Here is a 12,093-nt window from a genome sequence, read left to right as displayed (position 1 = left end):
AGACTAAAACCTTATTTAGAGAGGAAAATTATAGCAGTGTTTACAGATTCTAGCTTCCATGCACATGCAGAAAATTGGGTAAAATGTTTTAGTGAGCATTTGCAGTACAGTCTTAGGCCAAATTTGCAACATTTTGCATACTTGAGAGTAAGTCTTATTGAATTATGGTTAAGCTTACATCTAGGATTGGGATTGGGTTTATCAGGCATATCTCCAAAGTTTGGGCATTCTTAGCTGAATTTAAATAAATCTGGTTAAGATAAATTTCCACTGTAACTTTTTAATATAAGATATTATTTTAGTACTGGCAGTGCTTTACAACAGCCATTATAATTTGAAGATAACTTTTGTTTGTATTTTTCTTTTTGTGGTGGCATTTTTGGGGGGCAGGGAGAAAAAACACAGAACTATAAAATCCACTGTCTTACTCGTACACTGCAAAAAATGTTTAATAATGAATTGTCTTTTAGAGGGTTTTACGAAGACTTCTGTTGCAAGAAATAATTTTGTTGTCCTTGCTTTTTCAAAATTGCTATTACAGGAGAGCAGGGATCCCCGGAAACTTCACTGGTTGTTTGAATTGTTGTTGGAGTCTCCACTGAGTGGTAAAGGAGGGTCATTCGTCGATGCATGGTAAACAAACTTACCTTTTTGTGTGCCAAGTTGTGGATGACAGACATGCTCATACTTATGCAGGACAAGTTGTTCCTGCTTTAGCATGTGATAGGAGGCATACATCATAAGCAATTGTGTAATAATCCTGCTGTTTGGCACCCCAAGAAAAACACACCATAAGCGTAATTGATTTTGTACTGATATATATTGATAAAGGTTTGACAGGTGTTACCATGTAGTTGATGTCCCTCTATTTTCATGAAGTTGAAAGACCTCTGCTGGGGACTTTGGTATTTTACCGCATGTAGCAGTGCTTGGTTAGATGCCCGGTGATCTGACTAAGTTTAGAAAACTTGTACTTGATTATACTGTTAATAGAATTTATATTGAACTAGGTAACCTGGGGCCCTCTAGATGTGCTAAACAACAATCCCTATAAGCCCTTGCTAGAGATGGTGGGAGTTGTAGTCCAAAACATCTGGAATGCACCAGGTTGCTGATTCCTGATTTATGTGAATCATTTATATGAAATGATTCCTCTTGCAAAGGAAGCAAGATGACCCCTTAGGCAGTCAGGCTGCCGAATGCATGAAGGGATCTTCTCAAGAGTATAACTGGAGGAGGAAGAGTCATCTTCTGGAATTGTGTACACACAGAGAGATTAAAAACAACCATTGAACTATTCTTGGTGACTGTGCAATTTATACTTCTGTAAGCATAATTTTCACTTCCACCAGTGAAAGGCTCTTATGTATGAACACTTTTTCAATGATACCAGCATGAAACATCTTCCTTTGCAAGTGCAGTGTAAGGGATTCAGTTTTCTATGCCTGTGTCCTTTGGAGAAGACAAAGATCCTTCTCTCTCCATCATAGCTTTAATTGCTGCACATGCTTGTTTGCCTACTTTTTCTCCAGTCGTCTGTACGTCCTGCAAGGAGGCCTCGCACAGCAAGAATGGCGAGTACCAGAGTTGCTGCACAGATTGTTAAAGTACCTGGAACCAAAACTCACCCAAGTTTACAAAAACGTCAGAGAAAGAATAGGAAGGTTAGTCTTAAATCCTTTCATATTATGTCTAGGGCTGCAATGTACAAAGAAAGCTTGATTTAGTCAAAGTCTGCTTCTGAATAATTAAGCTGTAGACTTGAGGTGGCAGGCACCATCCTCAGAGATGTGCCTTGGAAAGAGCATCCCTCTGCATTCCGACTGCCACGCAAGGGAATGCCCTTTCTGAGATGGTGCTTGCTGTGATTCATGCACCACATCATTAAAAAGCAAGGAAAGGATGCCTTTTTCCCTTCAGAAATGCAATTCAATTTTTTGTGGGGCAGACCTTCTCTTTAGAGAGGCTGAATCAGGGGGAATTCTGCTTTGCTAATCAGATTTTTCCAGAAGTTCTGTTACCTGGTGTAATACAGAGCTGGTTTTATTAACGGAATAGTTACTATGTTGTTGGTTGTAAGTCATTTCAAGGTTTTTTGGGAGAAGCAGTTTATAAATAGCCTAAATAATTGATTTCTGAATATGTTTACAGGACTTCATTAAGCCCACAGATTTCAAACACTTCCACTTCCCAGAGAGGCTCAGGCAGCTGTGGAAAGAGGAAGTGCTGCGTCCACCTTTCCTGTGGCTTTTAGTGAAGGATGGGACTTAGCCTACCTTCTTTTACTATGTCTGTTGGTGCCCAGCTGTATTATGCGGTGACAGTTGTGGAGTTGATACTGCAAAGAGCAGGTGGAAACATCCATTAATCTTTGTGGGTACTTCCAGCATAGTGAGCTGCTTTCTGCTTTGCCACGTCAGACAATGGACTAGTTTGGCCTAACCAGAAGCAGCTCTGCTTAGTCCCTGGCAGAGATTTTTTCCAATGCAGGAACCTGAGACAGTTAACTGAAATTTTCTGTAGGCACCCCTGTTTATTCTCCTTTAAAAAAAGAGAACTTAAATTACATCTTCATGTTTTGCTTTAGTGTTAATCAGAAGAAAGGTTGGGTACTCCAGTGACTACACCTCTTCCAAATGCAGGTGTGAGAAGGTTAGGTCAGGGGTCCTCAATGCAGTACCTGTAAAGGGGTACCCAACATGGCCTCCTGAAAAAATCATTTTATTTTATAATTTTGCTCATTTCCCTATTTTATATGCTTATAAGAATTTGTATGAAATGTGTACAGTTTTCTAGCAATTATACATAGGCTTCAACAACAGTGGGCTAAATATCCAAGTATCTATTTGAAGTTGGCATCTGTATATCACCCACTCATAGACTGAAAGTGTTGTAAGATCCTCAGTCCATTGCATTATACAAGGTGTTCATTCTCCCAATTTTGTAATAGTCTTTTATCTGACAAGCAGACAAAGAGAGTCTGTTTCCTGTTCCATTTGTTAATATCCACAAAGCAGGTGAATCACTGAAAAAAACTTGTGCATCAGTGAATATTAAAACTGTTCTAGTACAAAATGTATCTGCATATTCATCTCTTCCCCAAAGGAAGCAACTACTGGACATTGCCAAAACCTATGTTTAAAAGAAGCACTAGCTGTACTGCATTACCATCAATTAGTGGAATTAAACAATCCCTTAAAGGGAAATAACAGTGTTCAGTAGACACAAAACAAAAGATTTTGCAGACTAAGATGCAATCTAAGATCCAGAGGTGTGACAGGTAGATGGTTAGGCATTTTGTAATGATACAGCAGTTTCTTAAATTCCCGCATATGTCCACAGGTCCAGAAAGGTTGGGGATCACTGGATTAGATTAATAAATACTCCTGCACAACCAAAATCGCTGAGCCCAGAAAATTAGTGCATTATTCTAGGCTAGACTTCTCTCCATGGAGAGGTTTGTTTGTTTGTTTGTTTTAATGTGAGAGAACACTGACACCTATGAACATCATCCAGCATTCTGAAGTAAAGCATTTGACTACTGAATGGCATAGAAATCAAATAAATACAATCTAAAGAAGACTGTGACTCTTTTGAAAGTAAACCTCTGCCTCTAGATGTTCTCAGGCAAACATCCAATTCCTCTCTCTCCCTCCCTCCCTCTCTCCCTCCCTCTGTCCCTCCCTCCCTCTCTGCAGGGATTAGAATGCGAAGATGTTACTGTGATCCTTTGTGAATGCTTTCTTTTAAAAAAACAAGATTTCTATACCAATAATGCATGTGTATATTTTGGTTTATGCAGCGTGTTGACATACATCTTCATGATAGATGTTTCTTTACCAAATACTGCTCCAACAAAGTCTCCCCATGTTCATGAGTTCACTTCCCGAATACTTGAAAAACTGAAACCCCTCATGGAAGTGGATGAAGAAATTCAGAATCATGTCATGGAAGAGAATGGAGTTGGAGAGGAGGATGAACGAACTCAGGGCATTAAACTCTTGAAAACCAGTAAGTGTCTGCGTGAGACATACAAGAACCCAATTAAATGTTCAGTTGTAATTCTTTGAGAAGTTGGGATTTCTTTAAGGGTACTGGCTACTTAGAAAGCATCAGCTTGAACCACACATTTTTCCTGTTGCCTCCATTTGACCTCATTGTACCTTTGCTTTACTCTCCACAGTTCTGAAATGGTTGATGGCAAGCGCAGGGAGAGCTTTTTCCACTGCTGTCACAGAACAGCTTCAGCTCTTGCCGTTGTTTTTCAAGGTATGTGTTTAATTTCTCAGATTAGGCTACCCAGTTGGTTTTGGAAACATCCAATCAGCAGTGCTTGACAAATAAGTCATCTCCCACATGTGCAAAACTTAAGCCATTCATCGAGCCCTCCAACCCAGCAAGACTGTTCTTTGTTTGAAGGGCACAAGGCTGCCTAGACTGCACCAGAGCTTAGCCACTCCACCACGTCTCTGCTTTCACATAACCATTTGCAGATACAGTGTGCCTTGGTGGTCGCATCCAGCCTCAGCTGCAGCTCCTGCACACATTGGTTGGCACAGTGCTTGCAATACTGTGGAGCAGGCCAGGCTGCATTTGACATGATGGCGTCCACACATAGAAGCCCTACAGCCCTCCCTCCTAGCAGGTCACTAGTCCCCATACAGAGTGAAGAAAGAATGAACATAAATGCAAGAATTGCAGGGAAATAAGCATCAAAAATCATGTGAAAAATGCCCCTTCTACTTCTTTTGGTGGGGGAAGGTTGCGACGTGCAATGGAGAGGCAGCCTAGTTCCCCCTCTGACGTCCATTCAGATTGAACTCTGTGCTTCTGGGTTGCACATCAGATTGGCTTTATGAGGCTGTCACATGGCCAGATCTGACTGGCAGCTTTATTTATAGCAGGAGCCTTCTATAGATAGCCTCCAGTTTTTTTGTATAGATCTGTGGATTAGATAGAAGTAAATATAATTGAGTTTCTTTGTCATAATAAAGATCATTAGTAGTTCATCCAGTTATTCTTTACTCACCAGAGTTCTGATTTACCTCTGATTACTGCTAGAGGTAGGCAAAAGGCTCCCCAGTTATAAAATGTGGCACCCTTGGGAGAGGAAAATCATCTTGTGTTTAGTACTGCATAGAATTCAGTATTCTGGAATTGTATATATTTAGTTAAAATAATATGCTGAGTAGAATTCAAAGGAAGTTGTTGAGGATTGCCATTTCTGGATGCAGTCCACCAGATAACTGGTCCCACTTAAGCCACTTTTCAGTTTACACAGAAAAAAACTTGTAGGACAGATGATTTTATTTTCATACTGTCCAATGCAAGTACTGTTTATCTACACAGAGCCTTTGGGATAAACGCAGTAAATAGTGAAATAACTGGCACACTCTAGCTATAACATAACAGTGATGTGAATTGCTTCTGTGGGTGCGTTCTGATACAGCAGTTAAAAATAGTGGGGCTTAAATTATTTCTCTTGTTTCGTTAAAGAGGCTGATGTGGCCTGTGACATTTCCCAGCATGCCCTTCATTTTACTTCCAGAAAACTTAACAAGCTACGGTTGCTACCTCCCTGTTCTTTCTTACAGATTGCACCTGTAGAAAATGATAATAGCTATGATGAACTGAAGAGAGATGCTAAGATGTGCTTATCATTAATGTCTCAGGGATTGTTGTATCCCCAACAAGTGCCTTTGGTACTTCAGGTGCTAAAACAAGTATGTGTCATTTTTAAACTATGTAAATAAATAATAAATAAATAACCTGGGTGGCATTTGGAGTATGTGCTGCTATTTCCCCCAGCCAGTGATCGACAGCAAATGCATTCTGCCTGAATAATTAGTATTACTCTATAAAATGTTCAGTTACTTACTGACGAGCAACATGCCTGTCACTATGGCAGAAGGGATGTGTGTGACCTCTCTGTTGTACATACCACATGAAGGACAGTGCATCCATGCTGGCTTTGCTCACAGAAACTCTGCATTCCACTTTCTGGTAAGTAGCTGGATAACCCAATGTCAAGAACAGCAAGCTGGTCTTCTCCTTGCTGTAACAGTAACCCAGGGCTGGCCATTTACTTTTCCCAATAGGATTTAAATGAAGCAGTGCATTTGTATGAATGCAAGGGAAAAGATGGTCCCTGGACCACTAGATTTGGTATTATGCCTCACCCCAGGCTTAGTGACTTGAGAAAGGGGTAGCCCTCTGTGATTCAGGCTGTATTTCTTCATCACACTAGAGTGTGGCAGAAGGTGACAAATCAGACTTTTATAAATATGGACCACCTTCTGTAGTGTTACAGCTTTCCAGGAAAGACAGAACTCCCAGAAGTATGAACATTCCTTGAAGGACATCAGGCAAAATTGGGTGTGTTTTCATTCAAGAGAGAAGTATTCCAATCTCTCTTCTCTGTAACAGCCTTAGCAATGTCATACTACAGAGGAGAAGTGGGGGAGCTTTTCTTGCCTGAGTCTTACTATGAACTGTTCGTCCCACAGTGCACCTGATTCGGATGGCATGGAAAACTGTGGTTTATCTGAAGCAGGGAGGGAATTGGACTGCTGCAGGAGAGGGAAGAGACCATGGAAGCTTCAGGCATAGGCCAGCAGCTAAAGCCTTTGGCCATTGGATATGAAGTAGCTAGAAAGAGACATTCTTGATTCTTTGTCCTCTTCTCAGGAGTTGATATTGTCATGATGGGGGTTAAGCTGAGGAAATGGGGATTGGCCAGGACCTGAGGATGAGCAGTATGGTAGCATATATTTGGTGAGGAAAAAAATCCCCAATAGATTGTCCCTCTCAACATAAATTTTAAAAGCTCCTTGGGATTTTAGCTTTCCTTTTCCCCAGATACAGTATGTGGATAAACTTTGGAATGTAGCTGTGCAAAATGTGCTCCTTCTATAAATGGAAACTGGTTTGATTTTAGGAAAAACCTTTCTGTATCTTTAAGAACAGCCTGTTTCCCATTTTGCTAACTGCTGCTATTTTGTTGTTTCGGGGTTTTTTTGCAGACAGCAAAGAGTAGTTCCTGGCATGCTAGGTACACAGTGCTAACCTACCTCCAGACCATGGTATTTTATAATCTTTTTATCTTCCTAAACAACGAAGAAGCAGTACATGATATCAGATGGTTGATTATAAGGCTCCTAGAAGACGAACAACTTGAGGTGAATAAATACCCATGCTTGCTTTTCTTGGCAACCTATATAGAATCTATGTTTGCTAAATAAAAATTAAATTATAGTTTTGGACATGTTCTAGCACCAATTTGGGCACTTCTTAAAACCCTACTGATCTTGGTGGGGGAGTTAAGGATATGAGGCCATATCTGTGCTGATACTAATGTAAATTATGTTGCACCAGCATAAGCAACATCTGCAGCAAAACCATTAACATTTATCCAGAAAACCTTTCCTGCTAGCAAGCTCTTCGGACATTGGCTAGAGATTGCTTGTGCTGGTGTTGCATAATTAAGGTGAGTGCTAATATCAGCTTGGATACTGCTCATGATTTTAAACTATTCAAATACTCTTAAAATCATACATTGAAAATGGAAAATAAATATCCCCCAGTTGAGAGATCGCACAATGATTACACCACTGTATAAACAAAGGTTCCAACTCTGTAACAGTTCATTATAGTCTCTGTTTTATTTTCACAACAATGTTAATTTATTTAAGTTGTCCATTTCAACTACTGTAAAGGCTTTCTATTACTGTCTGTTACCTTCACTTTGCTGTGAGCCATTATATTTCCAGCTTTTTGACAACCACAACCTTTGCTGATACTAAAAGCTTTGGAGCAGAGGTGTCATACCTTGGCCCATCTAGCCCAATATTGTTAGCATTGATGGGCAGTGGCTTCCTAGGATTTCTGGCAGGGTTCTCTCCTTGCCCTCTCTGGGGATGCTGGAAATTGAACCTGGAACCCTTTCCATGCAAAGCAGGAGCTCTGCCATGGAGCTGCAGCCCACTGCCAGGTTGCATATTCCTAAATCTTCCCCAGTGAAGCCAGTGGGGCTTGAAATTACACAATGAGGGCTAGATTGTGCTTATTACTGCTGCATAGGTCATCTCTTCTGTTTTCTATGAGAAGCATTGTCTTTATTTGCACTGGTACCAAATTAATTTCTTAGTTTCTGACTGTATATTTTAAAAATCAAGATGGCTTTGTTTATCATAGCCACCTACAGATATTTGGGTCACATAAAAAGGATACTGCAGTCATTAGAATCACAGAATGGTAGAGTTGGAAGGAGGCAAGAAGACCATCCGGTCCTACCCCCTGCTGTTGTAGAACACCAAGTTACGCCATCCCACTCAGACGGCTGTCCAGTTTCTTTCTGAATGTCTCTAGTGTGGGAGAGCCACCACTTCATCTAGCCTGATGACTGAGTCCACTGTCATATTGCTCTGACAGTCAGGAAACCTTTTCTGAAACCTAGCCCGAACCTGGGTTGTCGCAGCCTGAGTTGATTATTCTGTGTCCTTATACTCTGGAAGAAATATCCATGTGTGGAGACAGATGAACCCTACAGTGAGTTACCAGGGCTGCTTCATTCTTGCTTACAAACAGGATTTCTGAAACATTTTGTTTCCTGTTCAAAGCTGAATTTTAGAAAGTATTCCTTTGTGCAGTAGTTAATGAGAGGGAAAGCTTTAAAAGCAGTTTCAAAACTGATTTAATAGTGCAGCTTTGCAGTCTTAACAAATGTTGGTCTTCCATTCCTGCTCCTATTGCATAGTGGGAGAACCTGACTGATACAAGGGTTCTTTTACCACTTCATGTTAGAACAATCTAGTAATGTAAAGCTAATCAACCTTATTTACTGTTCCCTCTATAAAAACAATGAATTCATAGGACTAATTTGTAGAACAAATTTGCAAATGATCAGCTGAATAGCATGTTTTTGCAGAAGAGCAGTACAACTCGACATACTTGCCTGTGTGTAATCTCTGGTGATCACGTTGCCATGGAAACGTCACTTTTGCCTCGGCTGTAATTTTGCTTTTTCCTGATTTGAGCTGGCAAGCCCTGAGATGGCACTTACTTGTTCCTCCAGTGCTGTCTGTCAGTTATTCTGTGTGTGTATTTTGTGCAGATGCTCAGCTGTGCCTGGCAAGGTGATACGGGGGGAGAATTAGTAGATCCCAGCATATTGCTCCCCAATTTTGATGTGTATCAAACATGTTAAACAGAATTTCCTCCCTCTTCTTTGGAGGGCTCTCCTTTTCCTAGGCTCCTTGTCCTGGTGCTGGTGTGGGCCTCCTTTCCAAATCCTGCCCGTACCAGCGACTCTTTCCCACACTCCACTGCTTTTCTGCTTTCTAGATTTTATTCCATGAGGCTTTACTCTCCTTGGCATCTCTGTATCACTCTCCCAGCCACCTCTCAGTCATCCCTCAGATCTCGATGCCTGACAAGCACAATTGGAGATGGCAACATGCTGGCAACATGCGCTCCGTGTGCATCATACAGCATGAAAATGTACCACGCTCTCAATAAATTACCTCAGTGGAGGCCAACTGGCTACCTGTCTAATGTAATCGAGATGTGATAAACAGTGCACATTTTCTTCATTATGAGAAGGAAGGAAACGTGATGACATTGTAAGAAGCAGGGTTGATTCCAACTTAATTAATGGCAACTTAAGTTATAAACCATTTTTGCCAGTATTAGCAGATGTAGCGGGATGCATTCCTGGTCTATGGTCCTCCATCTAGAGCAGGAATGCAAACCCCCCAGCCTGGGATCCCTCTTCAGCCCTATAGGGTCTGTAGAACACCATGCCCCTTCCCCCTGACCATTGAGTGATGTCATCCAGCCTTTTGTTTTCCCTCATCCTAAAAAGTTAAAATGCCTCTCGTAAGGCTTGCATACTGGTAGTAAGAGCTTTAAACTAAGGTATGCTGGTACTTCCAGTAATTTGGCTACAGCCACCCATGGAATAGAGAGGGCATCTCCAAGATGGAATTTGGCTCCTGGACTGAAAGAGGTTTGAGTACCTTGCTGTCGAGAACAGACGATGCTGGAAGTGCCCGCCCCGATGTGATGCGCCCGAGGTCGATGGGCCTGATTCATGTTCCTCGATCTTCAGCCTGAGTGCACTTAGGTTGCCTTCTTAGTGCTCCAGTGTCCCAGCATCAGCGTGTCCCAGGGCAGCTTTGGTGTGGGGTGTTTCTCCAGTGTTCTTTTGTTTGTAAGTGTGTTGCAGCCTGTCCTGAGGCCTGGAAAGTGATCAAGCAAACATGTAGAGCACATTTCCACAATCGCAGGCATTCTTGACCAGTGAAAGACATCCCTGGCACTGCTTTGGGCCAAACAACGACGCATACTCCCTGTTAATCTGCTTGTAAATGCCTTGCTCTGGAGTGGCAAATACCGCTCAAGGCTTCATCCAGCAAATTAGAGCAAACCCTATTCTTGAACAGAATGTTCTTAAGTTCTGAGCAAAAAATACAGCTGAGCAAAAAATACAGCTACTAGCCTTGTAATAAATTAGCATTCAGAGTTAACAGGCTTTTGCAAGAGCCCATTTTATAGCACAGTAGCATGACTAGCATTTATTACATCTCAGTTGAATTGCATGCAATGCAATGTTCGTAATACAGCACTCCAAATAGACATCTTGGAGTACTTTTTAAAGTAAGGCACCTGAAACAAAAGAGCTTGTTAAGTCAGTTGTTGAGTCTTGATGGCTCAGCAAGTATACTTGCCAGAAGATGGCTTTCATTTACATCCCAGCATAGTGTTTCAAAACCACCTTACAGTCTTACTCAGAGCAAGGGCTGCTGGGCCAAATTCTTGAGATCAGGAGGTACTGCAGGGCCATTTGACAAGGAGTCACAGGGACGTGCAAGGCAGCGACACTCACTGGGGTAAATGATGGACCTGCTGCATCCTAGGTGAGAGAGATGGCTGCCACCACCTTGAGCGGGCTGCTCCAGTGCCACTTCCTGGTGATCGATACCCCCATGCAGACCCACTTTGAGCAGCTCTGCAAGAGAAGGCTCCCGAAGAAGAGGAAGTGGGAACTCAGCGCAGTGGTGGATACCATTCCCCCCGCAGGTAAGCAGGGGTCTCTCAAAGGCATGATTCACAGCACAAAAGCATATAAAATTTGTCCTCGTCCCAGAAGGAGGTGTTTTCGCAGGCCTTGGGCCAGTTCCATATTTTTAATGAGCTGTCTGGTCCAAAGCAATGGAAAAACGTTGCATCTGAATGCTTCTTCGGAAGTCTGTTGAAGAGAGGGTGTGTGGTCAGATGGAACTCTACTGTTTGTGGAGCATTCATTGGGACGCAAGCCATAATCAGACTTCTTTTCAACAAGGGCCATTATGTTATTCATGTTTATGGAACTGAAGGCACTCTAAGCTGTTTTATGGGCATGTATCAGTGATTACAAAGCAAACTTCTTCCACAGAGAAACGAGAGCCACTATTTGTTTAGAATTCTGTTTTAAATCTCTAATGAAAGTTCATGTTTTTACTGTTTTTTTTTAAATACTTCATTATATGTTATGTGTAGCCTCGCTACAGAGTGGCACTGACATAAAATAAATGTTTCTTTGCAGACTTAGTTAAACGCCATGCTGGTGTGCTGGGACTTAGTGCGTGCATTTTGTCTAGCCCTTATGATGTACCCACCTGGATGCCTCAGCTTTTAATGGACCTTAGTGCGCATCTGAATGATCCTCAGCCTATTGAGGTAAAAAATCTGTCTCTCTTTGTGTCTGTTGCACCTTTGGGGGTCTGGACTTTCTCTGAAGATTCCTCCATTAAGCTCCTTATCTGAGGGAGCTTGTCCCAATCAGTGACTTTCTTTGGAAGTAGACTGAGGCATCCTGCTCCATGAAACCTTTGAGGCCGCAGACTGAAAAACTGTTTTAGACGGAAGATGGTCTTGCTGTTGGTTGGCTGGCCAGTTAATCTGGTTATTTTGTTTGTAACAGTTTCACTCTTAGTCTTAGTTCATGGTTGTTTTACAAATAAATATTGAAAAGCGGGATACAAAAGTTCTTCATCGTGGCCTCTGTGCATCACACATATGGGTTTTGCACCTGCGCAGTGCCTTTGGCCGGAA

At 41.8% G+C, this 12,093-nt stretch overlaps 1 protein-coding gene across 2 annotated transcripts in view; it reads left to right on the top strand.

Moving 5' to 3' along the window:
* The window catches only part of PSME4 (proteasome activator subunit 4), a 98,181-nt gene that overhangs the window by 75,561 nt on the left and 10,527 nt on the right, over positions 1-12,093 (top strand). For both annotated transcript variants that reach the window (XM_044429581.1, XM_044429580.1), the window contains 8 exons: positions 542-633; positions 1,533-1,664; positions 3,803-4,011; positions 4,184-4,269; positions 5,595-5,723; positions 7,023-7,178; positions 10,917-11,079; positions 11,585-11,718. In XM_044429581.1, coding sequence (XP_044285516.1) covers positions 542-633; positions 1,533-1,664; positions 3,803-4,011; positions 4,184-4,269; positions 5,595-5,723; positions 7,023-7,178; positions 10,917-11,079; positions 11,585-11,718 — 1,101 coding nt within the window. The remainder of the gene's footprint in view (positions 1-541; positions 634-1,532; positions 1,665-3,802; positions 4,012-4,183; positions 4,270-5,594; positions 5,724-7,022; positions 7,179-10,916; positions 11,080-11,584; positions 11,719-12,093) is intronic.

The sequence above is a fragment of the Varanus komodoensis genome, unplaced genomic scaffold, assembly GCF_004798865.1.
Source record: "Varanus komodoensis strain SLA01 unplaced genomic scaffold, ASM479886v1 scaffold2, whole genome shotgun sequence".
Taxonomy (NCBI): Eukaryota; Metazoa; Chordata; class Lepidosauria; order Squamata; family Varanidae; genus Varanus; species Varanus komodoensis.
The sequence above is the reverse complement of the archived record's forward strand: the minus strand, read 5'-3'. Positions and strand labels throughout refer to the sequence as shown.